This window comes from Schistocerca gregaria, chromosome 5, assembly GCF_023897955.1.
Source record: "Schistocerca gregaria isolate iqSchGreg1 chromosome 5, iqSchGreg1.2, whole genome shotgun sequence".
In the NCBI taxonomy this organism is placed as follows: domain Eukaryota; kingdom Metazoa; phylum Arthropoda; class Insecta; order Orthoptera; family Acrididae; genus Schistocerca; species Schistocerca gregaria.
The window spans coordinates 642,113,392-642,129,524 of record NC_064924.1 but is presented as its reverse complement, the minus strand read 5'-3'; the positions used below and the strand labels follow the sequence as shown (position 1 = coordinate 642,129,524).

General features: G+C 39.5%; 1 protein-coding gene across 1 annotated transcript in view; it reads right to left on the bottom strand.

The window, feature by feature from the left end:
* The window catches only part of LOC126273094 (phosphorylated adapter RNA export protein), a 105,341-nt gene that overhangs the window by 61,730 nt on the left and 27,478 nt on the right, over positions 1-16,133 (bottom strand). Inside the window, exon 3 of the mRNA XM_049976520.1 lies at positions 5,326-5,630. Within this exon, the coding sequence (XP_049832477.1) occupies positions 5,326-5,630 (305 nt within the window). The remainder of the gene's footprint in view (positions 1-5,325; positions 5,631-16,133) is intronic.

The window sequence follows — 16,133 nt, the reverse complement described above, 5'->3', positions numbered from 1 at the left end:
GATGTTCTTCAAGAAGGACTGGGATGCAACACTGGATGTGAGGAATTCCTGAAATGTCTGCACCCACTTCTTAGGTGTTGCACTAGCACTGTGGATAGTTTTTTCAGGTGGTGTGTGGCATGGGACTCAAGTTTGCAGCAGGCTTCTAGGATGATGTTCCTGAGTGTGTTCTCCAAGCAAGAGTTTGAGAGGTGGAGGACTTTGAAGAGAGATAGGAGCTGTTGGGAGTGGTGGTTACACGAAGTAGTGTAGAGATTCAGGACAAGTTGGGTAAGGGCTAAGGATTGAAGGTTCTGGAAGTCCAGGAGAGATTGGTGGAAGGAAGAATTTTACCCAGAGATGGGAACTTTTAAGGTAAGTCCTTTAGGGGTAATTCCAAAGGTTAAGCAGGAGCTGAGGAAAAATATGTGGGATTGCAGTTTGGCTACGGTAAATGCTTGTTTCCGGAATGAATGTAAATAATGTGGTATAGGATTAGGGTACATAGTGGGTAACTGGTGGGAAGGGAAATTAAATAACTAAAGTTAAAATAGTAATCATAAGAAGGAATAAAACACGGAAGGAAGAACGAGAAATAAATAAATTGTGTTGGTAATGTTAAATACCAAAGAAAGACCACTAAATAAGAAAAATACGGAAAAAGTTGACCAGACCAAGCAAGTATGTCCAGATCAGGGGAAAAGAACACCCGCTGCTCAAAAACAGAGACAGCGAGTAGCGAAAAAAAGATGATCGCGTGTGCCGCAAAAAAAGGTCACGCATTCCGCAAAAAAGTTCGTGCGTGACGCAAAAAAATTTGCGGAATGCGCAGAAATGTCCCAAAAAATGTTTCCCGTGGCAGAGAAAGATAGCCAATGGCACAAAAATATCACCAGCAACACGAAATCGACGGAAATCAGCTGACATGCCTGCACTGCACAGCCTTTTACATTGATATGACAACAACTAAACTGGCTGAGCGCATGAACGGACACAGACGAACTGTCCGCCTAGGAGATGTCCAATACCCAGTAGCGGAGCATGCCCTCCAGCATAATTCTAGGGACCTAGGAACCTGCTACACTGTATGTGCCGTTTGGCTTCTCCCACCCAACACCAGTCCCTCTGAACTGCGGAGATGGGAACTTGCACTCCAGCACATCCTTTCATCCCGCCATCCCCCTGGACTGAACCTACGTTAAACAACCTCACTCCCATTTACTCTTCAGTCTTCTCCTCTTTCCCTTTCATCTTTAGCCATTCATGCATATTTTCATCCTACATCTTTATTCCATATACCTCTTTACTTCTGTATGCATCCTCTTTGGTTTGAAGCTGGCACAGTACGTACAGTAGAATATCTTTGGCTTCCCTCTGACAACCATGCCTCCATCCTTGCTACCCTCCCTGTTTTCCTTTCCTTGTTGCTTCATAACCTGGGTTGTGAGTAACTAAATCCACTTTCCCTTCTTCCCTTTCTTTCCCCTCTCTCCACCCTGATGAAGGAACATTTATTCCGAAAGCTAGGAACTTAAATTTTCGGTTGTTTTTTGTGTATCTATCGGCTGTACTGAGCTGAGGTAAGTACTGGCCAGCCCCTGTATCTCTTTCTTAGTATTTGTTTCACATCTTTATATGAGATTTTCCATTAATTATTTAGATCACAAATGATATTGAAACCAATAAAAAAAATATTCAAAGTTTTTTCCAGTATATATAAGTTTATTCAAACCCCACAACAGGGCGTGAACCCACGAACTTCTGCATACCAGCCAAGTGATTTCACTGCCAGGCCACAGCACCATTTTGAAGTCTGCTTTATCTGTAATATTCTAGCAAATCACAAGGAATTCTGAATTCATTTATTTTCTCGAGTTCTTGTAAAGGCGGGTCCAGCAAGGTGACTGGCTGCAGGATGTGATACCTATGAGCCTAATCTACACTATTATATAGGTTGCTTTAAAAGGCCAATCTCACCCTTGAGGACATCTCCTTATCAATCAGCAGCATATTCAGTAACCAGCACGAGCACAAACTTCTGGTAGTTTAAACTAAAAATGCAGAAGTGACCTAATTGACACTTCTGAAACTCGGTATGCCCAGAATAACTTTTTATGTGTAAAACTTTGAAATTTTGTTACTCATGCACTAACTGCATTCGCAATTACTTAACTGTATCTATTATACTTATTGCCTTCATTTCTCACTGTATACCTAGAATTTTCTTTATGCAACTGCACGTGAATTGTGATGCTAAAATATATGCTGAATCCTCTGAGGTGATTACTTCAACTCAGTATACATGAAGTACTTTGTTGTGTGTTAGTTATTAGACACATATTGAAAATGGCTGATAAGTTGTCAGACAGTTAAGTAATGGAATATTTAGAACATTTGCAGTGAGTTTCAGACAAAGAGTCCAAAGGAAGTGAAATTGAAAGTCAAGCAGAAACTGTTACTGATGATTATAATCCAGGCACCACGAAAGTAAGTGAAATTAGTTGTTATGTGCCCTGTAACACCGATGGCTATTCCAGTGATAAGACGAACTCCTCCATCAAAACAAACATGTCAGTCAGGATGGGATGACACTTGGTACAACACGGAAAGACAGGGAGGAAGATGAAGGTGTCAGTTACCTTCACCACTTTTTGGGGGAGCATTCATAAATTGCAAAGGATGGAACATGATGGGATATTCTTGATTGTATCTTGAATGCAGCTGGAGGACTACACATGCAAAATGTTTTCTATTAGACAGCAGAACCAATGCTACTGGTGAAGAAACATGGGAAAATTCACAGTACTGCTAGTTTTGGCAGCTGTTCACAGATGACACAGTTCTAAAACATACAAAACTGTGCTTGGAGACCGAAGGCCACAGGCAACTTCAACAGTTGGTATTGTTCTCTTTATGAGCTAAATGCATTCATTGTAGTTTTGTATGGCGGTGGGTTTTATTGCATCACAGGAATCAAAATTGATAGCTTGTAGTCAGAAAATCTGAGACCACAGTTCTTTTGCAATACAACGTTAAGAGGTAGAGTTAAGAGATCTTGTGAAAATTCTTACGTTTTGATATCAGGGGACAAAGATCGGCAATACTCAAAATAGATAACTCTGCTTTGCTATTAGAAGCTTGGAATCATTAACAGAAAATTGTTCCATGCTTTACAGTCTGAGACAAAAACCACACAGCTCTTTCCCATCAGGCCAGACGTTGATTTAAGCAATCCATGTCTAGTAAGCCACATAAATTTGGCATCAAATTTTGGTTATCAGTGGATGAAGGTACCAAATGCCTCTAAATGGATTTCCGTGCCAGGGAAAGCATGGATATCGATCTAAGAACCTTTGTTCACATCTTTACACCTACCCAGTAAGCAGTAAGACATAAGCCTAAGTAGGTACATTAAACTGTTCGAGAAAAGAGATATGACATCAAAAGCACCCACTATACGAAACTATCATGACGCATGGAGATAAATTTATCGATTTACTAAGGCAAAAAGAGAGAGAGGAAAAAAGTTCTCAGTATTTGGAAGTTGAGAATCATTGTGTGTGGAAGCTGAGAATGATTCAAACACAAATATGGATAAATGCTCGCGTTAGGGCTCCTGTGAATAGCCAACAGATGCATGCACATATCATTTATCACAGCACTGCAACAGCTTTATTAAAAATTATACTTGCTTAAAAAGCATCCCATAATATACTGCCATGAGGTGCAGAGAATGCTGAAACCGGTTACAGTAGTTCACTGTTGTTAAAATTTTTAGGTTCTTCCCTCAGTACTGGGTGTGCAGATATGGAAGGCTGGACCATAATGGGTGAAGGACTTATCTCCAGCAAATGTAACATCCCTGTCTGAGCTACATGTGTAGGTCTAGTCTTAAATTATCGACTTCAAATTACAGCTGTAGATGACTTCACAAAGCCCTCTCCAGAGGCTATTTATTGCATGGTGAAGCTCCCAGGACATGTATCTCTGATGGAACTGTCATTGTAGTAACATCTCTAAATGTTCACTTGCCACAATTTTATACATGTTTGTTAATATTTTTTGTGTTACTTTTCTGTTTTATGTTCGTCTCACTTTTTCTTTAGTTTTGAAATACGCTAAATAAAATAACAACAACAATAACAGTCACTGGGAATAGTTTCCAGCCATTGGATTGGTCTGTTTTGCACATAGGTCTTGCCACTTTCCTCAATCGTCATTGCTGCTTAGCCACAGTCCTATTCTAGTCCTCTCATTTTCTCCCAATACTCTACACCACTCCTTTCGGCCAAACAAAACTAGGCATGTAAAATGCAAAGCATGCCTCTATAAACAGGAAATTGTACCAAACCTAGAACATTATCATCACAAAATATATAAAAATGCCAAAATTGAGGATCTTCATTTTCCTTTATCTCACTACTGCAAGAAATTGCAATTACTTTAAAAAATTTGCGGGCTCCCTCAAATAGAATGAGTTGTCATTTGATTAAGACCATTGTAACTAAATGGGACAGCTTTCACTTTATACTTTCACAAGATATTGCTCTCTATTTATTGCACAGCTTCTGAAGGCAGGGTTGAAATTATATTATGAATTGTTCCCTATTCTTGTCTTTGTCTACTTGAAGATGCACAGATTTCTGTCATTTTTATCTTTTGCCACATATCATTGAAATATGTATGTATTTGATAATGAAATACTTTAAGGTATCTGTAAATTTCCAGTACTTGTAACTGTTTTGAATTCTGATAAAGTCCGACTAGGAAGGTTCAAATGACTAAAATTTTGGTGATCTTTGGGCATCATTCTCTCTTTGGCTTAGAGGTTGGTGTGTGGCATATGAAACTTGACCTTTTTATTATTTTTCTCCTGATTGAAGACTCTATTCTACTCTGAAATGGATGGCTTCCTATTATTGTCATTCTATAAACACTTTTTGTCCCTTAGATTGCATCTGGTACTACAACACTTAAGTTGTAGGTGTACTGTTTCTTCTGTAGATAATTTGAGATGACAATGAGGTCAAAGCTGATTATAGCTTGATGAATGCAATTAGATTGTGACTGTGAAATTCACTTTGCAATAACTGACAATTATTGTTTCTATCCATCCCAAAGCAAATATACATACATAATGATCAATAGTAACTAAAGAAGTGTGAGACGAAAATGATGACAACCAGTTGAGCAATTACATAACGTCCCATGTATTTGCAGACTAAAAATTATTTTAAATGCTTTCTGTTTAGTGGTAAGAAGATCACTTACATGTAATGTGTTTTCTGCTGAAGAAAAACAGGATCCACAATACTAATAGCAAACTACTTGAGTAAGATAACTTACATATAAGCTCCTCCTTCTGCTCCCACAACTTGTCAGCAATGTCTTTCGCAAGCTCCTCTTCAGAATCATCTGGGCTGCAATTCAATGCAAGTAAATGCCTTGGTGCACAATGTTCATTATCATTATTGCTCCCACTCTCTCGTCGTCCTAACCGTTGTTTGATACTGCCTCTCTCATCAAATCTACGCTTGTTGCCGTACGTTGGTTCCAAGTGACCAGTGAGAACAGCTGAATCTTCAACTGTATCTACAGTGGTATCACTGTGCTGTCTGAATGCCAGCCTGTAGTCGTATGACTCCACATTCCTAATAAAATAATATACACAATATCATAAGGACAAAAATATCTAAAGGACACAATCTTCAACTTGTTACATACTAAAAAACAAGTCAATATAGTGTAATACAGAAGAAGGGTGCCTATTTATCAATTTAACAACCGAGAAAATCTGCAACAGAATGACAGACACTCACACGAAAAATATTTTTCAAATTTCTATCATTCTCAACATTTAAGCAGGCCATTTGTTGGAGGGGGAAAGCCAAAGACCAAGTTAACGGAAAATATAAAATGACTCAGATCATGAATATTATATAATAAGAAAGTAATTTAAAATGGTCAATTAGAAGGTAGTTCATAATAAATAAATACATAAATAAATTGAGAGTGAATGCGCACTTAAGAGCACACAAATACATCACAGCAACAGTCCTGTACAACTCTGATCAGAATGAAACGGAACATAGCAATTTTAGATTTACATACAAAACAGCTGCAAGAAAACAATAACAAATTATGTTACACACAAGAGTTTAAACCAGCAGTAAAGAACATCACTTCTCACAAAGGCAAACAGATCCACAATGAGTCCTACAAGGTTCAATACTAGGACAAATTATTTTTCTTCTTTTATATAAATGACTCATCTGTCAATGTAAATTCACATTCAATACTAGTGACAGTCCTAACTGAAACAAACAGCACTGAGCAAATTCCACTCGACGTTGAAGCCTCTAAAAAAGATTATATACTTGGTTCCACCTAAATGACTTAAAATTAAACATAAACAAATGGCTAATTTCACTGTTTAATAATGCTAAGCATTCAAGAACACATTAACTCAGGGAACAGGCCACAGAAAATTCTTACGGAAGTGACTTGAGAAAAATCTATCATGGGCCACACAAACAATTTAATACAGAGATGTAATAGTTTAACACTTGCACTTTTTGTACATTGCACCTCAACAAACATGTCTCCAAGAATTAAGTTATCTATATCTTTATATGGTTGCAATATGCATTGTGTGTGTGTGTATTAGAAACATGAATAATGAAGAAGCAAGACACTCATGTTGTCCATTATTAAGAGATGAGAAGATACAAAGCATTCTCCATTTTATGTTTTTGAGCTAATTTTTTTCATGTATAAAACTTATAATTACTTCAAGAAAAAATATTTCTATGATTCACATTCAACCTCGAATAACAATAGTTTCATGTTCTTTGGTTGGTCAGTTGATTTGGGGGTGGGGACCAAATAGCGAGGTCATTGGTCCCATCGGATTAGGAAGCATAGGAAGGGAAGTCGGCCACGATATTTCAAGGAAACCACCCCGGCATTTGCCTGGAGCGACTTAGGGAAATTATGGAAAACCTAAATCAGGATGGTCGCACAAAAGTTCGAACTGTCGTCCTCTTGAATGAGAGTCCATTGTGCTAATAGATATCAAAGTTCTACACTTAGACTCCAGAACACATGTACCCATGTCTGAATTTTATGCGCGCGCGCCCACACACACACACACACACACACACACACACACAATTTATAACAAAATGAAGGGAACAATATCCACTGCATAATCATATGAATCCTTACTATACTGTGTATTAACCATAACAATGCCAAGGTATTTTCCGTAACACACTTTCTAGGTGTGTGCGTGAGCATGCACAAAATTCATTAAATTTTGTTGAATTGTATTAGCAACATACTTTTTGAAGAGGTACTAATATGTAAGAAGCATCCAGAACCTGAAATTACCTCTTAGCACTCTCTTAGCAATAACAATGCACTTTCAAAAACATGTACTACTGACTCTATGATCACCACACGCCACAAAAAAATTTGAGAAATGTAAATTTTGATCATTGTTGTTGTTACTCTCAACACACTTTTTAAATAAATATTGATGTGTAAGTAAGGAAATATAAAGCATGACATTTATTGGGAAAAGTGACATCTACTATTGAGAATTGAATTTTTGTGTTAACTGTAACTGAAAAATTTAAAGACAGTAAAAACAACAAATACTTTTCAAAATTTTAAAATATAATGGAAATGACTACATTATAAATAAAGATTTCATGACTTACCAAGCGAGAAAACACTGGTAGATAGGCACAATACCCTCCTTCCCTCTTTCCTGACGAAGCAACCGTGGGTTGCGAAAGCTCGAAATTTTGTGCGTGTGTTTGTGTGGTTTTTTTATTGTGCCTATCTACCAGCACTTTCTCGCTTGGTAAGTCATGGAATCTTTGTTTTTGACTATATTATAATATTTTTAGAAGGTTGACATTGAGTACCCCTGTGTAGGATTCATTATGTGACAACAATTCTTACCCCAGCTGCCTGTCTCATATTTCATGTTTCCTGAGGCAGTCAAACTCTTCTCCTATCCTATTTAAAGTTCATAGGTGAATCAGAATTATTCTATCTTTGCCTTTCATGTGATTTTGTGCAATAGGATACTTTAGTATAGGAATATTTTAGAAAAGTTTTATCCAGCATTATCTATGTATATCTTACATTGTGTTAGTGATAAGGAATGGAATCATAAGAGGATGGAAGAAAATAAATTGGTACCATGGTTAAAGGATTTAAGTAAAGAAGATAAGATAAACTGAAAATGAAAGGTGTCAGCATATGTGAAGGACAATTAATATCTGAGGTAATTAGCTCATGTGTGAAATTAGTATAATTAGTACAATAATCTCCTTCCCCACCTCAGCCTCGTCCTTATATCCATTACCCAGATTATTTCTCCCATCACGTCCAGTTGCTCACACTCCAGCCTCGGTAGCCACAGACAGTGGTCATGTGTGTGCGTGTGAGTTGTGCTTGCATGAATATGCGTATTGTCCGATTTAGAAGAAGACCTTTCGGCCGAAAGCTCGCTTATTTAGCAATCTTTTCTTACGCCTGCCTGCAACTCAACATCTCCACCATATGGTAAGTAGCAATCTATTCTTTTCATAAACCTGTCATTATTCCATCCTAAGTTATCCATTGTTTGATTTTGACTAATGGCTTTTCTTCCATCCAATAACCTAGTGTTTTTTTTCCTTTGTTAGTAGTTTCTAATAGATTATTTTACTCGGTGTCCATTCTTTTCTCTCTCTTCTTTTCTGTGTTTTACATGCTACCTTCCTAACTGCACCACATGCTCTTGACTTATGAGCCGTACTGTACTAACCATCTCGTCCGCATGGAACACACGACTACATGACTGCGCTGATAGTAAATGCAGTCCCATATTATTCCCGCTGAAATCATTAATCCTAGACTTTCGTACTGATCACTCTTCCTGCCTCACTTTCGTGTGTTATTTTTTGTACCTTCCTGTGCCATAAAATCTGTACTTTCCTGCGCCATAAAAACTTGTACCTCATCTTACCAATTCCCTCCCAACTCCCCCTCTTTTTCCTCTCTTATTTCAGTATGCACACACTAATCTCACCTAATCCAGTCATACCAGCTGTCCTCCTCCACACATATCCTCCCATTGACCTGCATCCCACATAATCATCCTTTATTTATTTTTATCTTTAATCTCCTGCGTTTTTCAGGTCGATTTCAGTTCATTTTTGCCTTTCACAATCAGCCCTACTCCCAAAGGTTTTATCCTATTTCCCAATAGCTTATCAGTTCCACCCTTTTTATGATTTTTCTCATGTATTTTGCGTTTTTCTTTTTTTGCGCATTCTTTCACAGGTATTTCTTTGTAATTTACATATTTTTACATTTTTTTTATTCTCCACTATGAACCCTTGCTCCTTCCATCAGTGCCAATACAGAAAAGTTTCCTTTTCCTTAGCCAAGACCCAGTCCCTCATGCTGTTGCTGTTTTGTTGCCTGGCTCATGGAATCAACCCAACTGGTCTTATCACCCAACACTGACTGCAAACCCCTCCTTCCATCTGTTCAGATTCCAGTCCTTCGTCTCACCAATTTAGTCTTGCAGAACCATGTAAATCAGGGCCAAATCTCATTGCTGTAGGTGCTCTCCATCTGTAATATTCTCCTGGTCTGCAATTCCATATTCCTGTATCCCACCTCTCACATTGAAACTCTTGCTCTCCAGGAACTAGATCAGCATGTACAATGCCACCAAAAAACTCTCTCTACAACTTGTTCACCTCTTACTCCCACCTTGGACCACCACTATCCACCACCTCCACATAACAGCCTTCTAACCTCCACCACATCGCCTCACAGATGGCAAACAATGCTTTGTACCCCTATTACATTTACCACACTTTCAGAAACTCCCTCCCACCACCATACAGAACCCTGAACATAAACAGCCCTGAAACATAGTCATGAACCTATCCTCAAAAAGCCTTAGTCCCACTGGAATATCAGTCCTTTCCTTTTGCCCGCCCTCTGTAATTCAGTCATGGTGGACTTGTTATAGACTACCTCTCCTTCTCCCAGTTCCTACAGTTGAAACACTTTCTCGCCAGTAACCCTACCAATCAGATTCAACCCAAAACCAACACTGAACTCGGCCTGACTCGGTTCACTCCTCCATCCAATTGTGATCCATCTCTACTGCCTCCGAATCACCCAGTTAACATTCCCGAATTTCTTAACGTAAAAAAAACCTTGCCTCTCCATCATTTCCCAAATCCCTTAATGTGCAACCTAACCTTATGTTTGCAGAAAGAACCACAATCCACCACCTAAAATCTGACCCTGACCTTATAATACTATATGCTGAAAAACGTTTTGAACCACAGGGATTACCTGGCATATGGACTTCGCCAGCTGTCACATTCGTCCACCTACAAATTCTGCCACTGTGATTCCATTCTATACATCCAACAGGATCTCCAGTCCCTCCTCAAATACTTATGTCCATCCTGGATATCTTGCCCAGATCTCTCCCCCCCCCCCACCCCCCACCCTTACCTTCTACATATTTCCTTAAAACCATAAAACCAACCACCCAGGACACCCCAAGGGCCAGTTATCATGGCCCCACTGAGAGAATCTCTGCTCTCGCTGACCAACGCTTTCAACCTATTACCCACAATCTACCCTCCTATATAAAAGACACAAATCACTTCCTCCAACGACTCTCCACAGTTTCTGTTCCTTTACGACAAGGGACCCCACTCATTACTATTGATGTTACCTCTCTTTATACTAACATCCCTAATACCCATTGTTTTGCCGCTATTGAACACTAGCTTCCCCAACACCCAATGGATTCCAAACCCACAACCTCCTGCCTGATTACCACGATCAACTATATCCTCACCCACAATTGCTTCACCTTTGAAGGCATCTAGATGGACCATCTAGAGAAATCCTTCGCAGCCACCCAGAATCCGTAACCCCTTACCTCGTTCCGATTCATTCACATCTTCGTGATCTGGATCACATAAAGGCTGGCTAAATCAGTACCTCTGTCCTTACCAAACCTGCCAACCACTAGCAATACCTCCAATTCAACAGCTGCCACCCATTCCATAACACTCCCTTCCATACAACCCAGTCACCTGTGACCATCACACCTGTAGCGAAGAGCAGACCCTCTCCAAATTTACCAAGGTTAGTTGGTTGTATGAGTAGAGGGACCAAACTACTAGTTCATCAGCCCCTTTTTACTCAAGCCGGCAAGTCTACATGACTGTAGATTACAGATAGCCTACCTCATAAAACCTAGGGGATAAAATCCTAAGGTCTACAAAAAGTCAACAAAGCTGAGATAAGGAACAAAAAGAAGAAAGGGAGACAAAGGGGAAAAGGCAGGCATGCTGACCCACCTAGGGAGCAACTGGAAGCCCCCCAAAATCAATGTGCAATGGTGGGACATAGATTCCCCACTCCTGCCACTCACCAGCAGTACTCCACTCACTCACGAATTGCCTTGGAAAGACTAGCAACATGGACAGGGCATGAGAAGCACAGAGAGCAGGGCAGCTAGGTTGAGACAGTCCAGCAAAATGTGCACCACCATCAAATGAAAACCACCATGACAGTGGGGTGGGTCCTTGCCACAGAGGAGATGACCATGAGTCAGACAAGTATGGTCAATGTAGAGCCAGCAAAGGGCAGTACAGTCCTTGTGAGACGCTTGCATGGAGGATCTCCACAGATTTGTAGTCTCCTTTATCACCTGTGGTTTGTTAGGTTGAAGTCGGAGTTAGCCATTCCGTATTCCAGATTCCTAAAACTTTACAACATAATACTGATCGGAGGTCTGTTTCTGGAATTCTGATCTCAAGAGTCATTTTAGTGGTAGACAATTTGGCCAGGATATCAGCGAGTTTACTCTCCAGGATCCCAACGTGGCCCAAGGTCCGAGCATCCACACTGTTTGAGGGCATACAGGGGGTCCTGAATAGCAATGACCAAAGAATGGCGAGGTTAACATTGGTTGAGAGTTTATAAACTGCTCTAGGAGACACTGCAGATGAGAAAGACCCACCAATGTAGGAATGGATATGCTCAAGAGTACAAGAGATGGCTGCCATCTCTGCAGTGAACACTACAACCATCCGGCAAGGAGCTCAGTTCAGTATGTACCGTTGCGAGTATAAACAAAGTCCAAGCGACTAGCAACCATAAAGCCATCAGAATAGACTACTTCTGAACCCCAGGACGCGCCAAGGATGGAGAAAAGGTGGTGGCAGAGGGTCTCTAAAGGGACAGAGTCTTTCAGACCTTGTGATAGGTCAAGATGAAGCAGTAGCCGAGGCATGCACCACAGAGGTGTAAATGAGTGAGGCCAGAGAAGAGATGGCAGAGGAAGATGGATTTCCATGTTTGGAAAGAGGAGATGGTAGTTTAGATGCTTAGGGGAGGTGTGAACAAGGGTAGCATAGCTGACAACCTGATGTTGGCACTAGATCTGCAATGGATCAACGAGTAAGCTGTTCGCTAATGGAAAAATTCCTGTAGTAGTTGGTGTTAAAGCTGCAACTTTTCTAAACTGAAGTCAGCTGATAGGTATACCTCTTTAAATGAAGTCAGTCTAACTAATGGTTCACCTTCCGAGGATGTAATGTTTCCAAGTAGAGAAGGAATTGGCATATTTCATCAAAATATAAGAGGTATTAGAGATAAAGTTAGTGAATTGCTTATAGATGTTGACTCTGAAAATACTGGTATAGCAGAGCACCACTTAAATAATTTGACAATTCAGAGGCTTCCTTTACCAGGATACAGATTAGCTGGCTGTTTCTCAAGATATTCCTTGTGGGGTGGGGAGTGGCTATGTACGTAAAAAACAGTATTCCATTTGAGTCCACAGATGTATCATGACACTGCACTCAACAGATATTTGAATGTTGTTGGATTCCGTAAAAATGTTGGAACACGTAAGGCAATACTGACGCTACGACTTATCTTAGAAAATAGACTGAGGAAAGACAAACCTATGTTGTGCAGAGGCAGTTGAATTTAGTGAAACTAAATCTCTAATTGTTGTTTATTGGTCCCTAACTCCCATTTCAGAGCATTTCTGCTCAAGCTAGAGAGAGTACTTGATTCGCTTTGTTGGAAGTACCAGAAATTAGTTATATGTGGTGACTTCAATATTAATTTTGTATATGATGATGCAAGGAAAAGGATGTTGGTAGATCTCCTAAATTCATATGATCTGATGCAGTCTGTGATTCTTCAAAATAGGGTGCAGGGGAACAGTAGCACAGCCATAGACAATATTTTTATTCATTCTTCATTACTAGATGGGCATTCTGTTAGAAAAAGCATGAATGGCCTTTCAGATCATGATGCACAAATTTTAACACTAAAAGGCTTTTGTAATCAAAACAATGACATATTTAATTACAAACTATGTAGGCCCCGGGAGTAGACAACATTCCATTAGAACTACTGATAGCCTTGGGAGAGCCAGCCCTGACAAAACTCTACCATCTGGTGAGCAAGATGTATGAGACAGGCGAAATACCCTCAGACTTCAAGAAGAATATAATAATTCCAATCCCAAAGAAAGCAGGTGTTGACAGATGTGAAAATTACCGAACTATCAGTTTAATAAGTCACAGCTGCAAAACACTAACGCGAATTCTTTACAGATGAATGGAAAAACTGGTAGATGCGGACCTCAAGGAGGATCAGTTTGGATTCCGTAGAAATGTTGGAACATGTAAGGCAATACTGACCCTACGGCTTATCTTAGAAAATAGATTAAGGAAAGTCAAACATATGTTTCAGAGAAAGCTTTTGACAATGTTGACTGGAATACTCTCTTTCAAATTCTGAAGGTGGCATGGGTAAAATACAGGGAGCGAAAGGCTATTTATAATCTGTACAGAAACCAGATGGCAGTTATAAGGGTCGAGGGGCATGAAAGGGAAGCAGTGGTTAGGAAGGGAGTGAGACAGGATTGTAGCCTATCCCTGATGTTATTCAATCTGTATATTGAGCAAGCAGTAAAGGAAATAAAAGAAAAGTTCGGAGTAGGTATTAAAATCCATGGAGAAGAAATAAAAACATTGAGGTTCGTCGATGACATTGTAATTCTGTCAGAGACAGCAAAGGACTTGGAAAAACAGTTGAACGGAATGGACAGTGTCTTGAAAGGAGGGTATAAGATGAACATCAACAAAAGCAGAACGAGGATAATAGAATGTAGTCGAATTAAGTCGGGTGATGTTGAGGGAATTAGATTAGGAAATGAGGCACTTAAAGTAGTAAAGGAGTTTTGCTATTTGGGGAGCAAAATAACCGATGATGGTCGAAGTAGAGGTATTGAATAGGATTGGGGAGAAGAGAAGTTTGTGGCACAAATTGACTAGAAGAAGGGATCGGTTGGTAGGACATGTCCTGAGGCATCAAGGGATCACAAATTTAGCATTGGAGGGCAGCGTGGAGGATACAAGTCGTAGAGGGAGACCAAGAGATGAATACACTAAGCAGATTCAGAAGGATGTAAGTTGCAGTAGGTACTGGGAGATGAAGGAGCTTGCACAGGACAGATTAGCATGGAGAGCTGTATCACACCAGTCTCAGGACTGAAGACCACAACACCAACATATAGTGTTGCTACAAGAAAAGAATAGCTTTCGCATATAATATTTGTCTCTAAGATAATTAAGTTACAAGAGAAGCAGCTTTCACATATAATGTTGATCTGTTTCGCGGATGTTACTCTTTAAGATACGTCACACAAACACGCAAATAAAATTTTATATACCGACATAAATCTCTGATCTTCTGGGCTCGAAATTCCTCTAAATGGCTACTCATCAGAGAGTTGATTTTTAAATGAGAGCAAATGCTCTGTGATTTAGGAAATTCATCGTACATTCTCACACATAGTTCATCTTGCGTAAAAGAAAATTTACTTTGAAAATAACGCTTTTTGAACCACAATTCGCAATATTGTCCTGCGACCTGTTAGAACCAATATTGTCCTGCGACCTGTTAGAACGAGATTCATTTCAGCAGTTGCCAGAGAGCGCCAGATAAGAGGTGGCACCGCACTTGCGCAGCTACGGTGACGTAGGAAGCCCGTATGTTCGTAAGTGTGAAACATTAAAAGATCTTTCTTACATTATGTCATAAGTAGACCACGGATTTTTGGGTCGTAAAAAAGTGTGTTTTAGGCACCTAAAATAGACTCCTTCAGTAGTTACTTTAGGCTATGTAATACCTAAAATAGGCTCTAATAAAAATGATGCAGAGAAAATAAAAATAAATTAAAATACACAGTGTTAAAAGTATGAACATCTTATTAGTAATTAAAACAAGGAGAATGAATATTTACACAGTTACAGAGCACAGCAATCTACAACATTAATGTTGAACATAACTCCAAATATTTTTGAGTTCCTGCAAGATAAAGAACTCCTTAAAAAAGATATAGTTGTTGTTGTTGTGGTCTTCAGTCCTGAGACTGGTTTGATGCAGCTCTCCGTGCTACTCTATCCTGTGCAAGCTTCTTGATCTCCCAGTACCCACTGCAACCTACATCCTTCTGAATCTGCTCAGTGTATTCATCTCTTGGTGTCCCTCTACGATTTTTACCCTCCACGCTGCCCTCCAATACTAAATTGGTGATCCCTTGATGCCTCAGAACATGTCCTACCAACCGATCCCTTCTTCTGGTCAAGTTGTGCCACAAACTTCTCTTCTCCCCAATCCTATTCAATACTTCCTCATTAGTTATGTGATCTACCCATCTAATCTTCAGCATTCTTCTGTAGCACCACATTTCGAAAGCTTCTATTCTCTTCTTGTCCACACTATTTATCATCCATGTCTCACTTCCATACATGGCTACACTCCATACAAATACTTTCAGAAATGACTTCCTGACACTCAAATCTATACTCGATGTTAACAAATTTCTCTTCTTCAGAAACGCTTTCCTTCCCATTGCCAGTCTACATTTTATATCCTCTCTACTTCAACCATCATCAGTTATTTTGCTCCCCAAACAGCAAAACTCCTTTACTACTTTAAGCTCCTCATTTCCTAATCTAATTCCCTCAGCATCACCCGACTTAACTTGACTACATTCCATTATCCTCATTTTGCTTTTGTTG